Source organism: Phyllopteryx taeniolatus, chromosome 14, assembly GCF_024500385.1.
Source record: "Phyllopteryx taeniolatus isolate TA_2022b chromosome 14, UOR_Ptae_1.2, whole genome shotgun sequence".
Lineage (NCBI taxonomy): Eukaryota > Metazoa > Chordata > Actinopteri > Syngnathiformes > Syngnathidae > Phyllopteryx > Phyllopteryx taeniolatus.
In genome coordinates, this window is record NC_084515.1 from 18807032 (window position 1) to 18826958 (window position 19927).

The 19927-nt window shown below is 41.4% G+C and overlaps 1 protein-coding gene across 10 annotated transcripts in view; it reads left to right on the forward strand.

Moving 5' to 3' along the window:
• Positions 1-19927, forward strand: part of kmt2cb (lysine (K)-specific methyltransferase 2Cb) — an 85773-nt gene that overhangs the window by 14599 nt on the left and 51247 nt on the right. For all 10 annotated transcript variants that reach the window (XM_061797241.1, XM_061797247.1, XM_061797244.1 and 7 more), the window contains 10 exons: positions 6160-6248; positions 7721-7871; positions 9138-9344; positions 10282-10391; positions 10831-10940; positions 11438-11600; positions 11699-11870; positions 12108-12222; positions 14424-14599; positions 15168-15517. In XM_061797241.1, the coding sequence (XP_061653225.1) occupies positions 6160-6248; positions 7721-7871; positions 9138-9344; positions 10282-10391; positions 10831-10940; positions 11438-11600; positions 11699-11870; positions 12108-12222; positions 14424-14599; positions 15168-15517 (1643 nt within the window). The remainder of the gene's footprint in view (positions 1-6159; positions 6249-7720; positions 7872-9137; positions 9345-10281; positions 10392-10830; positions 10941-11437; positions 11601-11698; positions 11871-12107; positions 12223-14423; positions 14600-15167; positions 15518-19927) is intronic.

Below are 19927 nucleotides of genomic sequence, written 5' to 3' on the forward strand. Positions count from 1 at the left end.
ATCTCTTATCTACAGGACACCTCATCACTGTTCTGCTGCCCTCATACATTTCCTGTACTATTCTCACATACTTCTCTGCCACTCCATCTACACAGACACAAAATACTGTCGCTTCGTCTGACCTTCGCTGTACTTCTCCGTCAACACACTCAAGACAAATAATGCATCTGTGATACTCTTTCTAGGCAGGAAACCATACTGTTGCTCGCAAATACTCACATCTGGTCTGAGTCTAGCCTCCGCTACTCTTTCCCACCACTTTGTGTGGCTCATCAACTTTTTTCCTCTATAGTTCCCACAGCTCTGCACATCACCCTTGTTCTTAAAAATGGGCACAGCACACCTTTCCACCATTCCTTAGGCATCTTCTCACCCGCTAGAATTCTGTTGAACAAGCTGGTCAAAAATTCCACAGCCACCTCTTCGAGATGCTTCCATACCTGCACAGGTATGTCATCAGGATCAACTGCTTTTCCATTTGTCATTCTTTTTAGTGTCTTTCTAACTTCCCCCTTACATTGCTCATCATCATTGCTACTTCCTGGTCCACCGCACTTGCCTCTTATGCACTTCCTTCTCTCTCATTTTTCTCATTCATCAACTCCTCAAAGTATTATTTCCATCCATCTAGCACAGTACTGGCACTTGTCAATAAATTTCCATCTGTCTCCTTAATCACCCTAAGCTGCTGCACATCCTTCCCATCTCTATCCCTCTGTCTGAACAACCTGTAGAGATCCTTTTCTCCTTCTGTAGTGTCCAACCTGACATACATCATCATATGCCTCTTGTTTGGTCTTTGCCACTTCTACCTTTGTCCTGTGCCGCATCTCAATTTATTCCTTTCACCTCTCCTCGGACCTCTGTGTCCTTCATCTTAGCAAACCTCTTTCCATTTATCATTTCATTTACCTTGAGGTTCCACCACCAAGTCTCCTTCTCCCCTTTCCTTCCAGAAGATACACCAAGTACTCTCCTGCCTGTCTCTCTGAACACGTTGACTGTAGTAGTCGAATCTTTCGGAAGCTCCTCCTGTCCTCCGAGAGCCTGTCTCACCTCCTCTCAAGAAAGCCGCACAACACTCTTCCTTTCTCAGCTTCCACCATATGGTTCTCTGTTCTGCCTTTGTATTCTTAATCTTCCTCCCCACCACCAGATTCATTTTACACACCACCATCCTATGCTGTCTAGCCACACTCTCCCCTACCATTACCTTACAGTCAGTAACCTCCTTCAGATTCTGCACAAGATGTAATCCACCTGCGTGCTTCTACCTCCGCTCTTGTAGATCACTTTATGTTCCCGTCTCTTCTGGAAGAAAGTGTTCACTACAGCCATTTCCATACTTTTTTGCAACGTCTACCACCATCTGTCCATCCAAGTTCCTTTCCTGGATGCTGAATTTACCCATTACTTCTTCATCAAAATAATCTGAACCCTGCCCCTAAACTTCTAGCCTTACTGCTTTTCCACCTGCTCTCCTGGACACACAATATATCCACCTTTCTCCTAGTCATCGTGTCAAGCAAATCCTGAGCTTTTCCTGTCATAGTCTCAACATTCAAAGTCCTCACATTGAGTTCTAGGCTCTGTGCTTTCCTCTTATCTTTTTGCCCAAGAACCCGCTTTCCTTTAAAAAAAAATCATAGGAGGTGGAAATGCTTTGGCATAATCTACAGTTATATCTCTATGCATGCAGCAAACATGTTAGAACACAAGAGCATTGACGTGGACTGGGTGATGGCGCGTGTCGTGTGATGTAATTTTCAGCCAGAGAAAATTTCGCTCGATGTGTGCCCTGCTGGGTGCCCTGTAACATTTGCACAACTTGGCCAAATGGAAAGAACTGTCATTGTTCTCGGCCCACCCCATCAGGGCTGTTTGCAAATAATCATGAACCATTTCGTGGGCGGTGGAATAATTATGAATAATGAACATCCTATAGCTGCTAAAGTCAGTTCTTCAAAATAAAAGCCTACAGTTTAACAACACGATTGCATCAGTGTGTGCTGAAAAATTGTTCAAAATCCTGCTTGAGCTTGGCTTTTCTCCTTCACTTAGCAAAGGCGTACATTTAGAAATAGAAGGTAGAGGTGACGGACTAATTTCATTCAGCGCATGTCTGTTGCTGTAAGCGACTCTGCCTCACCTTCAACCCAAAAATGCATGATTAGGAGGGCTATTCACTATTGAATATTTTTAGAATTGATTATTTAATTGATTGATCGAATACAGTGATGCCTTCAGATATGGGTTTAATTTGTTCCGTTACCATGCTTGTATCTCAAAACACTCTTACCTCCAAACAACCTTTTATTCTTTCATTCTTTGAAATGAATGGAAATGCTATTAATCTGTTCCAGTCCCCCAAAAAACATCAACATTTTGTTTTTAATGAGAAAAATTGCACTCAACAGTATTGTACTGAATAAAAAAAATAAAAAAACAGTAATGAAATGAAATGTATATAATATAACTTTAAATGTAAAGCGTTAAACAGTTTTTTTCCTGTTTAACATTTTTAAAGTTTTAGATTTTTTTTTTTGCTGATCTTAATTTTTTGTTTTGCCTATTTCACTATGCATTCCTCACTTTCATTTCCAGGGACTTTAAATAAAAACCTGTCCAAGTAGCTTTGTTTCTTTTTACCTTTCAGGTTGTCCCGAAAATGAGTTCCTCCGCGGTGTCAATTTCCCGCAAAAGCTGTGTATGCTCCTGCATTTGTAGCTCCTTATGTGTCTTAAAGGCAATAGGGTTTTCTGAAAGATAGACAAGTAGCGGCTTTATTTTGCAGTCGCCACTCTAATTCGCGCCTGTGGTGCAAGCCCCATTCTCCCAGCTGTCGGCCCATGACATGCACGCAATTGCGGCCGGCAAGCACTCTGAGGCGACCACGACAGCCCAGCGAGTGTTCCGATATGTCCGTATTTTAAAAATAATAATAATATTTACAACTTTATTTATATGGCACCTTTTAAAAACGCGTTCACAAAGAGTTTTGACAAACCGAGTACAACACAGTACACCCCACACACGGCTTAATCAGCATTGTGTCATCTCCTCTACTAGTGGTTTGGATGAAATCTTTCTTTTTTTTTTTATAAACAAAAAGATACACACTTCAGCTTTAAGCACAGTATTGCACATTACATTATACTGAGTTTAAAAAAGTTTTTTTTTTTAATTAAGTTGAGCGTAAAGAGTAGAATAACCCCACTCACGTGTCTCCCCGCTACAGTAGACTGTCCCAGAAGCAAGACAAGAGAAAACACTTTAAATCATGATAAAAGCAGCACAGCTCAGTGTATAACTTACTACTGGCGCTACATCAGCACTTCAGACATCAACACTTCCAACCATCTGACTGCATCCCAGCTCATACAAATCTCACGCTTGCACACGCACAAGATAAATACAGTGTGGAGACTTTGTCAGCATCCTCCAGGAGGCTAGGGGGCTGTGCTGACATCATCTCGAAGACAGCACGTGGAGAGCATAATTTTGGCGGATACGACTGTTAACATGCTAAACGGGAAGAACGAACGCCGCCCAAATGAGAGCAGTTGTGTCTCAGAGGTGCTCAGAAGGATGCAGGCGCTCAGAGGAGGAGGAGATGGCAGGATGTGGGCTGGCATCATTTTGATGTCACCAGAGACAGAGGGGAAGGAAAAAAAACATAAGAGGATGGATGCCAAATCAACCCCTCCCTTTAAATAACTTCCATGTAAAGATAAGTAACAACCCTGAAGTATGAGGAGAGCCAAACATTGCCAGCCTTTAACACAGTTATCTACAAGCATAGGTTAAGTGAGATCAGTCCATCAAAAACAAGTGATGTGCACACAGCTGTGCCAAAGAGGAGACGTTTTACTGTCATTTTAATATAACAATATGCAGTAGAAATATGACACACATAATGGTAGCGTGAAGTTCCGCCCAACTACCCACCAGGGACATGAAGATGATCGCATATTAACTGCTACAATACTGCTATGATACTATATGTCACAATGTCTGCTAACACATTAAGCAATGTTGGGCTATTGATATTTCTTTGAACATTCTTTTTACTGGTCAGAAAGGTCTGATCATCTGTAAAAGAAAATTAAAATTAAAAAAGGATTACAAAGTAACCTTTTGAGTATAGTCTGAAACAGAGCTGAGTCATTCAAGTTAATTTGTCGTAGTTTGACTAGATTTGTCTTCTATTTTATTTTCTCTATATACTTGTATGCTCTTGTTTTCCATGGGCCTTTGTCAGATGGCAGGTTACTGTTCTGCCATTGGGAATCAAATTGAGAGGTTTTTCTGTGATAATTCTGCATACTGTCCAGTTTCACAGCATAATCATAATCTATAATTGCAGTAATTAATCAATTATTGCTTCAATCATTATTTTAGTTAGGCTTTACAAGATCAAGATTTTGGGGCCGATCAGCGAGTTTAAAAAAACGATAACCGATCACCGATCCGATCACAAGATGGAGCAATGTCTATTTAAATGACCTGTTCCTTTACTGTATATACTTGTGTACTAAATTGCTCCAAAAATCATATTTACACTAAATAATGTATCTTTGTTCATCTATTTATGCCAGTGAAGCATTGTGACAACCAAAACAAATGAATGGTCTTCTATTAGATGGCAGGAAGTACATAGAGTAATTGTTTCCACTTTTTGTGACATTTTTGTTTGTTGGTGTGCCGTGAGATTTTTCAATTGTAAAATATGTGCCTTGTCTCAATAAAGGTTGGAAATCACTGCTCTAGTCAGATCGTGTATTCTAATCAGTCAGGTCAAACCAACATTACAACATGTCAGAAATAATAGGTGCTAACTTGCTGTAATTAAATTACTTCACCCACACCAAAACTTTAGAGCACGATTCGACAGAACGGTGGCTTGTTTACTTACAACCGTTAGCGCTAGCATTAGCTTGCTTGGCTACATAACGTTTTTGTTGCCTGCTTGCGAGCTGTATCATATTAAAAGTACGTGAACATACCTCAAGCAAGCCTTAAACGAACGTCCTCTCCTGTCCCGAGCACCGGTGACCACCAACACACTTTAAACTGCATACACTCCTTGAAGTCTCGGCGCCCTTTGCACAATGGTCATTGCACCGGACTATTGCGAGATTAGTCATTCGAACTGCTCTAAGTGCAATTGTCACAAAAAAAATATATATATATTGTACCGGCATTACCACATAACTAGCAACCCTTTATTGCTCAGTGACAGTTTTTCTCAATGTCTTTGTCTCAAAAGTGTTCTCTGTCAATTGACTGTCTGTTGTCGTAGATAACTAGAGCGGCTCCAACAACCGGAGACAAATTCCTTGTGTGTTTTTTGGACATACTTGGCAAATAAAGATGATGAATAAAGATAAAGCCCACTGATTGTAAATAACGGGATGCGGTGGTATCGCAATATAAGATTTTATTGCAGTAGTCTGACACAGTGTAATCGTGAAAGAGCAAATTTAACTTAATGAGCATTGCTTGTTAATAGCAAATTATTTTAAATATGTAGTGTACAAGTGCACATCGGCTGAGGCAAAGCTATGAGTTTTTCTGGAGTTTTATTTCAGCGACGAAACTCTTTCGGTCTAAAACCGGAAACGCACTTTTGGGCTTATTTCGGCCGCTGAAATTTCAGTGCATTTCTAGTCTATACTGCCAGATAGTATTTCTCCACTGTTTCCAGCCCATAGACAGCTGTGGCTGCATCTAATTTCCATCCATCCATCCATTTTCTACCGCTTATTCGATGTCGGGTCGCGGGGGCAGTAACTTTAGCAGGGATGGCCAGACTTCCCTCTCCCCAGCCACTTCATCCAGCTCTTCCGGGGGGGATCCCGAGGCGTTCCCAGGCCAGCGGAAGGTCGTAGTCTCTCCAGCGTGTCCTGGGTCGTCCACGGGGTCTCCTCCAGGTGCACGGGGAGGTGTCTGGGAGGCATCCGAATCAGATGCCCCAGCCACCTCATCTGGCTCCTCTCGATGTGGAGGAGCAGCGGCTCTACTCTTGAGATCCTCCCGGATGACCAAGCTTCTCACCCTATCTCAAAGGGAGAGCCCGGACACCCTGCGGAGAAAACTCATTTCGCATCTAATTTCCATTGCCTGCATTTATTTGATTTTGCCTCTTTTTTACCTCAGGGGCCGCACCAGAGGTAGGGCTATCATGGACGATGAGGACAGCATGGATGGAACAGAGATAACAGAGCCCATTGGCCCTCAGGACATAGGTGAGTCGGCACTGCCCTGTTCCTTGGGAAGTACTCATTCAGTGGAGGTAGAGGAGGATATATGAGAGCTTTCTCATAGTACGTTGGCCTTCGTCTTCAGGGCTATAAACGAAAGGGTTCAGCTCGAGCTGCAGTGGGTTTGTATTCCCCCCCCCCCCCCCCCTCCCCTTGCCTCCGTCTTTCACTCGCTGCCGCAACCTCTCCTCCTGCTCTAAAATTGGCATTGAGGTGCAGTGGGAAAGAGCCCAAGGCTAATGCCCCCTAAAAGCTTTTTAAAATCCCATCAGTCTTTCTGGACGCATTTGTGCTTTTTTTTTTTAATGTGTGTAGTGTACATCACATCATGTGATCTTTGCTGAGTTCTCATTTACAACCCCAATTCCAATGAAGTTGGGACATTGTGTTCAACATAAAAACAGAATACAATTATTTGCAAATCACGTTCGACCGATATTCGAAGCTATTTAATGTTCAAACTTGTTTTATTTATTTATTTATTTATTTATTTTTTAGCAAATAATCATTAACTTGGAATGTTATGGCTGCAACATGTTCCAAAAAAGCTGGGACAGGGTCCTGTTTACCACTGTGTTACATAACCTTTCCTTTTAACAACATTCAATAAACGTTTGGGAATTGTTGAAGCTTTATAGATGGAATTCTTTCCCATTCTTGCATGATGTACAGCTTCAGCTGTTCAAGCATCCATAAAGACAAAAGCATTTTTAGTTATGCTAGGAGAAGTTCATACACTACACTGTGTGTATGTGGCACCTGGCATGGCATCACCAAAAACAACTATCACCCCCACCGACACTGTGTCAACAATCAGTTAACGCTAGTCTGTGCATCCAACAAAATTCAATGCAGGTCTGCTTACCTTTTGGCTTTGTTATGATAGCAATGGTGACACATGTCTGGGAAGTGGAGTGTTTCTGTACAAAAGGTTTTCGGACAGTGTAGTCTGGCTGCAGTTTGAAGGTGGCTCTCAATCTTCCGCCAGCCTCGCCGATCGTGTCAGGCGGATAAATTGTGGTTACGTAAATTAACTCAAGTGTTGCACAACAGCGGGACGGAAGTGCAGAAGGGCTCACCCACAGATACATTTTCAAAAAAAGGCTGGTAACAAAAGATTTTTTTTGACTCAACTGTTTGTATAAACAATGCAAAATTGACTCTACATTAAAAATACTTAAAATGTACGAGTACCAGTGTTGTGCTTTACAGTCATATTGCGCAAATAAAATGTGTTTGTAATATGTTTTTAACAGACTGATCATTCTAGCAACCCTTTATTGCTCATTGACTGTTTTTGTCAATGTCTTTATGTCTCAAAAGTGTTCTCTGTTAATTGACTGTCTGTTGTTGTACTAGAGCGGCTCCAATTACCGGAGACAAATTCCTTGTGTGTTTTTTGGACATACTTGGCAAATAAAGATGATTCTGATTCCATTTTTTTCCATCACCTTTAGAAACAGAAGTCCAAGCAGGGGAGACTGTGGAAGTGGTGAGCAGTGATGCACCAGAGGAGGACCCGCTCTCTCCTCCTCCTACGGCCCAGAGCCCTCCACTCGAGACTCTAGCAGGACCGTCGGTTCCAGGAAGTAGAGGAGTCCAAAGCAGGTTAGCAACAGCAAAGACCTCGACTGTGAATGTGCTTTAGTGTGAAATACTTCCTGCTTACTGTGTGCATGTAGAGAATGAAACACAGTCATCAGCTGACTGGCAGCTTTTCCTCCCAGGTGCCACAGCATTGTTGGTTGCTATCAATCTTTGCCGTCCATGCTATCGACGTTAGTGATGGAAGGCAAAACAGCAGTGCCTCCTGGGAGCTTGTTAACAAGGTCGTCTTCAGGACCTAAAATGCGATAAATGTCGATCTACCCTTTGTGGATCCACCAAGGATGTCATCACTGTTTATCTCCTGATTAGTTAGATTACACAAAAGATGATTCCACACCACAAAGAACCTTTAAGGTTGAAAACAGTCCCTTTCAAGACCAATTTTTCACATTTGAATGGAAATTTCCTGGGTCAAAATGTCGCCATTATAAAACCTTTATTAACTCTGCACGCAATGTTTAACACCTTTACAAGTATACAGGGGTCCTTGGTTTACGAACAGTTTGGTTCCTAAGGCGCTGACATAACCTGAAGTCGGAACGTGCTGTAGTCTATCACTAACTTACACAACTCATTCTGTCACTCTGTCATCCAGTAAATATTTGTTTGAATTTTGTTTGAAATGGCTCGGCATATGTCTGTTGTCACCAGTAACGCTACTCTAACATGGCACCCCCTCCAGTGCAGTCGTTCCTGCAGTTGTGTTGGGGGGATCTGACTGTCTGTGAGACCGTGAAGGTGTCTTGAGTTTGATTTGTGATTGGATGGGTGAGTTGGGGCGTGGAGCTACTGTAAGGATGAAGAAGAGCTTACTGTGACTCTGCAGGAGGAAGGTTTGAGGGAAACACTTGTTGAAGACAACTATTCATTTGCACAATAAATAAGCTATTAATTGACCACCGTTTGTCGTTTTGTTGTTGAAGCGGACGCTACAGTACGGTATATTGTCTGTCTTTTTAGTGTTACAAGAGGGCGTTTGGTGAATTCGCTTCATGCCTGACGTGAAGATTTCGGCTGTTCGTCAGCTAGCGTTAGTGGAGGCCTTTCCAGATTGATGTTCATAGCACTTGTGCGTGCGTTATATTTGAGGACAGACTTGAATATTTTTCAAGTGAACGTGCTACCAGTCTCATATTTAGCAAAATATTTATTGTTTTCTATACTTAATCGGCATATATATTATCAGGCTATAAAATTACCTAAATAGGGATATAAGATTTTGTCTATATCACAGCAATACATTCTACCATCCTATTTCTGTTTCAGTGAGCATCTTTGTGCCTTCTGTTACTGTGGGACTCATAGCCTGTTGGGTCAGGGGGAGCTGCGAGTGTTCAGCACCACGCTCTCCCTCGACGAGCTCCTCAGACACAAAGATGGAGAGGACTCGATGAGCAATGGCGGCAAAGATGTTGGGTCCACTGAGCCACACGTGGCTGGCGAGACCACCTCAGGACAACAGGATCTTACTAAGTAAGTCTGTGTGTGACAGTGACAAATGTAAAGTAAGGCTATGTTCACACTGCAGGTCAATTCCGATTTTTGTATGTTTTTTATTTTTATTTATTTATTTATTCCCCCCCCCCCCCCCCAGTGTGACATGTATCAGATTTTTTTCATGTCAATGTGAACAGTACAGTTCAGATTTTTTCATATCCGACCCAGGCCTCTTTCATATAGTATGTGGATATAAATCAGATACATATCCGATGTGAGTGCAGTTTGGACACACAAGTCTCACTCATCTGACCTATACTTCATCAAAAGGCAACAAACGTCGCAATTGTTCGGCAAAACGGGCATGCCACAAAAGTAACGGCGGTTGAAGGAACAGAAAACAGTCAGTGGTGAAAGGAAGATGCTTTACAACTAATATATATAAAAAACTGTTGGCTCCGGTTGCACAAAATCTTTGAAATGCGTCAGGACGAGACGTACGGGAGGCGCCATATTTACTTCCGTAAACACGGCGCACGCGCAATGTGACGTCCTGTTTTGTGCACATACATATGACTCCAACGACTCATTCTGTCTACATTAGAAGTCACATTTGTGTTTGTAATGTGAACGATGACATAAAAAGATCGGACTTAACATAAAATCCAAATTGGGTATCATGCCCTGGAGTCTGAACGTAGCCATAGTGTCCTAATCAGAGGTGAAGGCTGTTTATTATTTTTCTGCAAATGTTAAGCTACCAGTGTCGCCCTTCTGAAACGATTTCTTTCGACTCAACAGCAGGTGTCGTACATATGCCAGGTGTCAAGATGGCTCTCTTTCTCCTCTGCCCCACAGATTCACTCGATCCATATATCTTTTTATTTAGTTGAAAACTGCACATCATTTTGCACTGTTTTTGCTCTGTTCCGTAAAAAAACCGACCTTCTGTCTCTATCTCTGTTCTTTCCAGCGGGTCTGAAAGCAGCGAGGGAGATCCAGACCCAGCGAGTCGATTTTGGGAGGAGCTCTCTCATGTCGGCCTTCCACGAGATCTCAACGTCCGGTCTCTCTTTGAGTCAGGTAGGAGTCAGTGGTTATCAGCTAATCATCTTTTCAAAATTCCAAACAAATGTTCCCATTAATATCAATTAATTAATTATTCCTTGCTTGTTCGTGCTCTCAGAATACCTCCACAGCAGGAGACATTCACCACTCTGTGTTCTCACTGCAAATGAATAGTGCTTGTTCGTAGCCCCCCTCTGGCTGAGAAATAATAAATACTGTAAATATTTTCCCTGTACAGGTACTAAATAAAAATGTATTTTCTCCTCTTGGAAAAACATGTATTTAGAACACGATCCTCAATACATTTACATTTTGAAAGTTCAACACTTTCACATAAAATGAGTCATCAAAGTGAATGTACATTACCATTTTGCACATGCTTGATTTGTTCATGTAGTTAAACGCGTAAACCAGGATGTTGATTGGATATTCTTTGATGTTTTGCAAATGACAGGGCAATGCTGGGCACATCAGAGTTGTGCTTCATGGTCCGAAGGTGTTTGTGAGGGCGAGGGACAATCGCTGCTTAATGTGGACAGAGCCATTGACTCAGGGAGCACAAAGGTGAGTCGGGGGGAGCATCTGTCCCCTAATGGGTATTAACACCACCTTAATGTATTGGGGAAGGCCTGCCTTCCTCACTGAGACACAGTAAAGCTGAAGGATCAGTCTGGCTGGTAAAGGTCAGCTCGGCACTGTGGCTCTGTCAACTGTGAAATGGAAAAGGTCACTCCACTCAACTGGGGCTGAGCTCTCACGGCAGCTTAGCTGCGTAGCATTAGCACAAAGGCACAGTGTTTTGTGTTTGTGTTTGTGTTTGTCACCTATTGGTTGTGTAGTCTGCCAGCAAATCTTCCACTTGAACTCCGGAGTGATTCAAGCGGACTCATAGCACAGAAAGAGAGAGGAAAAAGTCCTTGTCAAAGGTTTTTCTTGGAGTGTTGTTAACAAGGGTCTTGATTTTGACTTGAAAATCATGTTGATGAACAGACAGTTAAGAAGTCAATCCAGAAAATGCCAGATTTGACTGTTCAGCAGAAAAAATGTCTCTCTCCCTGCAGCACTGTGCATACTGTAAGCGCCTTGGAGCATCCATTAAGTGCTGTGCAGAGGGATGTATTCAACTCTACCATTACCCCTGTGCGGGGGCAGCAGGGGCCTTTCAGGATATCAGGAGGCTGTCACTCCTCTGCCCAGAACACATTGATTTGGCCATGCATAAATGTAAGTCGTGTTTAATTGGATACACTGTTTACTCAAACAATTGTACTATGGTCTAGGTTATTCTGTGTAATGTAATGCTTTCATGTTCCTATCCACAGTTGTTGACGATGCAAATTGCGCGCTATGCGACAGCCCAGGGGATCTACTGGACCAACTCTTCTGCACCAGTTGTGGACAGCATTATCATGGCATCTGCCTGGACATGGCTGTGACCCCTCTTAGGAGGGCTGGGTGGCAGTGTCCTGAGTGCAAAGTCTGCCAGACATGCAAGTGAGTCACCTTGCCACAAAAAAATAAAATAAGAACATGAATAGTCCAAATGTTTTTCTCCTCTTAAATGGTTACTCTTTAGTTAACCATTGAAGGTTATGTCAGTTCTGTACAACAGAAGATGATTTCTCAAAAACTTGTCATTGATGGTATTACTGATAATCAAAACAGGAACAACTTAAATGAGTTTTCGTAGACTGTGTGTAATCTTTCATATTATTCAACCATGTTTTGCAGGAACCCAGGAGAGGACACTAAAATGCTGGTATGTGACATGTGTGACAAAGGCTACCATACATTCTGTCTGCAACCTGCCATGGACACTCTTCCCACCAATGGGTGGAGATGTAAGGTAGGAGAAACCTCATTCTGTGCCTACTGTCTTAGGCTGGATGCACACTGCAGGTCCAAGTGTTCAAATTCCAATTTAATACCCACGTTCATTTCAAGGGACACTTTTATCTTAAATGACTGTGCTTACAGTTGTGAAATACCGGAAACAAACCGCATGCGCCGAAATTGCATGATGAAAATAAAGATGATTATTTGTAGTGTACGGCATAATTAAGTTTTATTCTAGAATAAAGCGTTGGAGTTGCCACTATATACTGTGGAATCTCTGGCAAAAAAAAAAAAAAGTTTCTCCCTTAAATGAGGGTAACCTCCCCATTATGCCACTAACTGCCATCTGCAATTATTTTCTTTTTGGTAATAAACACACCGCTAATATATATAGCCAGTATTGTTTTGTTTATTTGTGTTGTTTGTGCAGATCTGTACAGTCCCATGAAAAAGTATTGACCTTTTTCTCAAATTATTTTTGCGTTGTTTCCCCACTTTGTTTAAGATCATCGAACAAATATAAATATCAGACAAATGTAACCCAAATTAACTTAAATTAACTGTTTTGAAAAACTATTCAGTTACCTGGCCCTGTGTCTATCAATGGCCATGAGCCTTTCACATCTCTGTGGAGATATTTTGGCCCACTCTTCCTTGCAGAATTAAATTCAGCAAAAATTGAGGGTTTTCGAGCATGGACTGCCTTTTTGAGGTCATGCCACTGCATTTCAATCGGATTGAAGTCTGGACTTTGACTAGGCCACTCCAAAGCTTTTCATTTATTTATTTATTTATTAAGCAATTCAGAAGTTGGCTTGCTCTGTTTTGGATCATTACCCTGTTGCAGAACCCAAGTGCGCTTCAGCTTGAGGTCACAAACTGATTTTGTGACCATTTTCCTTCAGGATTTTCTGTTTAAGAGCAGAATTCATAGTTCCATCAATCACAGCAAGTTCTCCAGGTCCTGAAGGAGAAAAGCAGCTCAAGACCATCACACTACCACCATCATGTTTGACTATTGGTATGATGATCTTTTTTTTAAAATGCTCTGCTACATTTACGCCAGATGTAACAGGACAAATACCTTCCAGAAAGTTCAACTTTCACCTCGTCAGTCCACATAATATTCTCCCAAAAGTCTAAGGAATCATTCAGATGTTTTTTTTTTTTTACAAAACACAAGCCTTTGTTCTTTTTAGTCAGCAGTGGTTTTCACCTTGGACCTCTGCCATGGATGCCATTTTTGCCCAGTCTCTTCCCTATTGTTGTCGATGAACTCTGAGCTTAACTGAGGCAAGGGAGGCCTATAGTTCTTTAGAAGTCCTGAGTTCCTTTGTGGCTCCTGGATGAGTCATTGCTGTTCTCTTGGGGTAATCTTTGTAGGCCGGCCACTCCTGGGAAGGTTCACCACCGTTCCATGTTTTCTCCATGTGTGGAAAATGACTCTCCCTATGGTTCGCTGGAATCCTAAAGCTTTAGAAATGGCTCTTGTAACCCTTTTTAGACTGGTAGTCAATTACTTTATTTGTCGACTTCTGGAATTTCTTTGGATTGTTCCATTTTGTTGCATTTGTTTGTTTTTAGATCTTTTGTCCATTGTGACAGAGTCTGTTCAAGTGATTTCTTGATTGAACAGGTCTGGAGGTAATCAGGCATCGATGTGATCATTGAAAATTAATCAAAAATTGTGATTAGCCACAATGAAATCATGATTTAACAAGGGGTGGGGGGTAATTATTTTTTCACACAGGTCCAGGTAACTTTTTTTTTTTTTCTGAATAAATGAAATCACCATTTTAAAAAAGCAGTTTAAGTTAACTTGGGTTATATTTTTCTGATATTTACATTTTTTGGATGATCTTTAACATTAAAGTGGGGAAACTGCAAAAATACAAGAATTTGAGAAGGGGGTCAATACTTTTTCACAGCACTGTATCAGATTTGGAACCACATTTGGAAGAGGCCTGATTGTGATCTTGAAAGATTTGATTCTTTTTCTGCTGCCATGAGACTCATCAAATTGTGCCACCTAACTTTGGAGTGAAAAATCATGTCACTTGGACCATGCTGTGTAAATACAGCCTTATTAACGAAGCATGACCATTAAAACATAAGCTTAAATAAGATTAGATAACTTTTATTAGTCCCACAATGGGGAAATTTGCATCCCACATTGCAAAAAAAAAAAAATATCAAAATGTTTCTCGGTAGAACTGCAGGGTATGCATCCAGTGTGGAACCCGAACCAGCGGCTTGTGGCACCACACCAGCTTGCTGTGTGAGAATTGTGTCCAAAACCAGGATCCCGCTCTGAGCTGCCCTATGTGTGCCTGCATCTTAGACCCTGAGCATCACAAAGACTTACTCCTCTGCCATACTTGTAAGAGGTAAGTTGAAGTTTTTTTTGTTTTGTTTTTTGTCGATCTCAATTTGTTCTGTGACACTACTGAGCTCTGATTTCTCTTTAAGATCAGTTTTATTTGGCATAATTCATACTAGTATCAAAATTGCTGTAGAGGTGCCACAATGAATCGACAACTAATCCATCCATCCAATTTCTGTACCGCTTATCCTCACTAGGGATTATCATATTAATTGAAAACTATTAGTAATAATAATAATAATTATTATATCGAATCAGGCGAGTTGTAGGGCTTTGCGATTAATCAGTTTAATCGATCAGTTTGAGTTTTTGGGTCAGGCTTCAAAATCTAGATTTTAGTTTTTTAAATTAAAAAAATCTATATATTTATTTCTTAGCAGTTTCCGTAGTTCAAAGTGACGTGCATTGCTTGCACCAGGGATCTTGAATTAAAAAAGAACTTCAAATTTGATGACCTTTGAAGTACTACTCTTTCAGTCATGATGGTATTTATTTAGTTTTTAGTTTTATCTCTTTGTCATATTAACAGGATTAGCCAGAAAGCCCTGTTAATGGCTCTGCACTCTTTTCAGATGGCTTCACCTTGAGTGTGAGCGTCAGAACACAGGCCAAGCAGAAAACCACCCCAGAGAGGACTTCGTTTGCTCCAACTGCAGGTCTCCCACTGCAGTGCGGGCGCTCCAAGCAGAGGATATGGACACTGGCCCAGAGCTTTGCCCTCATCCAACCTCAATGCACACAGACTCTGAGACTGGCTCACAGCTGGCTCAAAAGCACATGGACCTTGAACCTGGCATTCGGCAGCTTCCTGAAATGCACGACCCCAAACCGGAATTACTCGCTGCGCCATTGCCCTCGGATCCACAAGCTGTTGAGGATGCCGTCCTGGACGAGAAGCCAGCCATGTCTGTCCAAGAGCCTGGTGAGTCCTTGTTCCCATAAAGTTTGGATTCACCAGATTTAATGAGATTCTCAATCTCTTCTTCAGAATGTTATCCATATTTATTTGTGACATGACAATCACACATTATATTCATCATGTGGTTTTCAATGTTATTTTGTGAATGCTTAAGAGCATTTACACAACTATTTTACACCAAAAGTTATTTATTATTCCGCCAAATGTACTTCCACATTTCTCGAGCAGTTTAAACCTTTCCAACATTATCTAAATATTCAGCCCATTCAGGACATCCTGGGAATAATTTTTCATCTTCTTCATAATACCACATTTTCCACAGGAGACAAAACCGTTCAAAGTAATGGAAAGGTTGAAAATTTCACTATTTCTCAACTGATTAAAAACTTAAATGATCAATATTTTAAAAAATATGCTTTTTGAAGAAGTGTACAATTTCCATGAGAAAATTCCCAAATTGGAGATTTTTTTTCTTTCCAAATTTATCTATGTCCTACAGTTCTGTTTGATATTCTACATTTCCTCCATTTCTAACTCATTGTGCAGCATTTCAGTTCAGCTTCAGCCAATCTTTAAGTCCTCTCACGTGTAAAGCTTAATTCCATTGTATCAAAGAGGAACTGCAATGTCTTGGCATCGTATTGTGTGCGGCACTACTCTAGTTTGACATGTACAGTATTTGGTTGTCTGAGAGTAACGAGTGGCATCAGAAAAATAGATTGGTGTGCTGGGGATTTAGTTGGCGCTGCACAGCCCACACTGTCTAGACTCCACCGGAGAGGAGAATTGGAATAATGAAATGGCTGTTTGGGGCGTGCCTCCAACTTGGAGCATAATTAGCTGAATTTTTCCACACCAATTGAGCCTAGTGAGTCCTGACTAAGTCTTGTTGTGTGGACTGATGAAGCCTGCTCGGATGAGAGGCGAAACAGCTTCTAAGACAACCAGAACAGTCCAGCGATCGATTCAATGCCCTGAGTATGATTGGTCTGATATCTGTCTGCAAACCTGTCCTGGAGCATTGCTGGCTCATTCATTACCGCTCACACTCGTTCACCCTGCTCCATATGGAACATCTCTGTGGTCATCACCTGCTCACCTGCCAGCCGTGAGCAAATAGCTGTCTGGCTGCCTGCAGAGCAGGTAGCTTCTTGCCGCTAACGCCGGTGACTGGCACTGTATTTTCCGTTTTTAATCAATGACTGTGTAATTGATTAGCCATTTTTAGCATGTTAAATTAGCGACTGAGCTGATTTTGGGATGGTCTTGTGTTGGTTGATGTGTGTGGCAGGAGTCAGACAGCAAGGCAACTTCTGATTTGCTGAAATTTACTACTACTCAAGGCTTCATAGAGGTTGTTTACTATGGTCGTATATATTGCTGTGAAATGTGATTGGATAGTAAACAACCAATCAGCATTCGCCCTGCTGTCCTATAGGCTTTACACGATCAGGATTTTTTGATCACCGATCAGCGTGTTTTTAAAAATAAAAATAACCGATCCGATCACAAGATGGAGCAATGTGTCTATTTAAATTACCTGTTCCTTTACTGTATATACTTGTGTACTTAATTGCTCCAAAAATTATATTTACAATAAATAATGTATCTTTTGTTCATCTATTTATGCCGGTGAGGCATAGTGACAGACTGAACCAATGAATGGTCTTCTATTAGATGGCAGGAAGTACATAAAGTAATTAACGTATCCACTTTTTTGTTTGTTGGTGTACTATGAGATTTTTCAATTGTAAAATATGTTCCTTGGTTCCATAAAGGTTGGAAATCACTGCTCTACTCAGATCGTGTATTCTAATCAGTCAGGTCAAACCAACATTACAACATGTCTACTAGTCACTTTAAACTCTGTACATTCCTAGAAGTCTCGGCGCCTTTTGCACAATGGTCATTGCACCGGACTATTGCTATATTAGTCATTCAAACTGCTCTAATTGCTAGATTAGTGCATCTTTTTGCACAATTGTCAAAAAAAAAAAAATTGTACCGGCATTACCAGATTTTATTGCTCAGCGACTGTTTTTTTCAATGTCTTTGTCTCAAAAGTATTCTCTTGTCTGTTAACAGTCTGTTGTCGTAGTAGAGCAGCTCCAACTACCGGAGACAAATTCCTTGTGTTTTTTTTTTTTGGACATACTTGGCAAAATAAAGATAACGCTGATTCTGATGACAGAAATAATGGGTGCTAATTTACTGTAATTAAATTACTTTATTGTAATTAAATTACTTCACCCACATCAAAACGTTACAGCGTGATTCGACAGAACGGCGGCATGTTTACGTACAACCGTTAGTGCTAGCACTTGCACTAGTGCTAGCACTTGCTAGGCATAACGTTTTCTTGCCTGCTTGCGAGCCGTATTGTATTCAAAGTACGTGAACATGCCACAAGCAAGCCTTAAACGAACGTCCTCTCCTGTCCTGACCACCGGTGACCACCAACACACGTTTTCCCCCCTTTTGTCCTTATAATACAGTCGGCGCGATCCACTCTTGTTGTCGGCGCCATGAAAACGAGTGTATCAGGTCGCATTTGAGTTGACGAGATAAAGCCCAATGATCGGAAAAAACGGGATGCGGTAGTATCGGAATACAAGCTGGTATTGCAGTAGTCTGATCTGGGCGTTACGTGTTGTCTGTCTCAGAGGTGTTGTCTGTCCCACACCGCCGACGTTTTTTTTTTTCTACGTGAAAAAAGATGCGCAACAAGGCTAAAAATAAACTGGCTTTTGGATTATAATATACTGTGCACGATGGCGACGTGGAGTAAATCTCTTTTGCATGCCGATCCATGACGTCATTGATCGGATCAGCGAATTATGACATTAAAGCCGTTCAGCATAAAATGCTAATTATCGGCCGATACCGATCAAGCCGATAAAATCGGTGTAAAGTCTACTGTCCAATACCTGATTGGTTGACTATTGTGGCACATTTGTAACACTGTAAGGGCAGTGTTTTGTGCGTGTAGGGCACTGCATGGTGAGAGCGAGGGAGAGGCTATGCGCAAGGGTGGAAAAACTTTTTGATATACAGTATATACACACGCACATACATGAATTGTGTGTGTCCTTAATGCATTGCCAAGGTACCTGGATTGGACTCTGTATGGGCCGATACTTAAAATCTAGTGACATGACACGGGGCATATCATAGATGCCTTTGCCCCTATTAGTTGCCCACTTGCCAGGCCTCCCTCAAATTGACGTCTCCTTTTTTTGCCCAAGAAAAACTTACAAACCTTAATTACCTCAAGTCATAGGTGCTATTGTTGAATGAATCACTACAGCAGTCTCTCAGTTGAATTCAAATGTGGCCTCTTACCGTTAATGTAAATAAGCTCCCTGCGCAGTATTTACAACGTTATGTGGAGATGGCATATTTACCTACAACTCACAATTCTGTAGAACATATGCTCACTCATATATTGTGTGAGTCCATGTTGATTTTCCGGAGAGCTTCACACCCTATTAGTTCTGCCCAGTCTGCACTGATCCTTGCCCCTTTTACTGCCCTTCTTCGTGCTAGTCTTTATCAGAATACATATTTTACTTTGAAGTCCAGTTTCACTTGTCATAAATTTTGATGTATATTATTTTAACCAAGCATTTCTTTGTTTGTGTCTGTACAAATAAAGGACCCTTAAACAGCCCAGTATATGAAGTTATGCAGTATCTTGACTGGAAGCTTAAGCAAGGGTTTGCTACTTTAATCAAAGCAGTGTATTTATCTAAACATCACCTCATTCACTGTAGGAGATGTAGGAAAGGGAGTAGTGGGGCATTAATATGAATGAGGATGTGTGTTCAGCTCGGTCAATAGCTGAACACTAAAGAGACTTGGAGGGCCATCTCCTAAGTGACTTTCTGGCATGGCCACCGGATGAGCACCTGCAAGCTGCACAGTCACAAGTCCAGAGCAACAGACCCTGGGATGTTGGTTGTCATGGTTACTCCCTTCCTTGGCAGAGATGCATCGCAGGTGCATGCATGTGGGTGTCAGGATCATTGTGACATGGGAACTTGTGGCTAGAAATGGTGGGTGGCCCCGTAAGACTAGACTGTGTGTACTGTCAGTGGCTGTCTGGCAGTGTATTTCTTTCAACGGGATTTGCCTGAAAGCCAGGCTTGACTACTTCTATTCATGCCAGGCTGGTGTTGATATCTTTGATACGGAGCCCATCAATTAAAGACTAACACTTAAGGACTAAATACAGGAAATAAAATTGGAAACACTTCACACTCTGCCTGGATTTTATTTAGTTTCTTTCTCCTCTTGTTTATTCCGACTTTGCCTTGATTTTTCGTCTGATGTCGTATAACAGTGTGTAGGTTTTTAGAACACAACTCCTACAACTTAACTATACATATACTGAAAGTCGGGCCAAATTTGAGC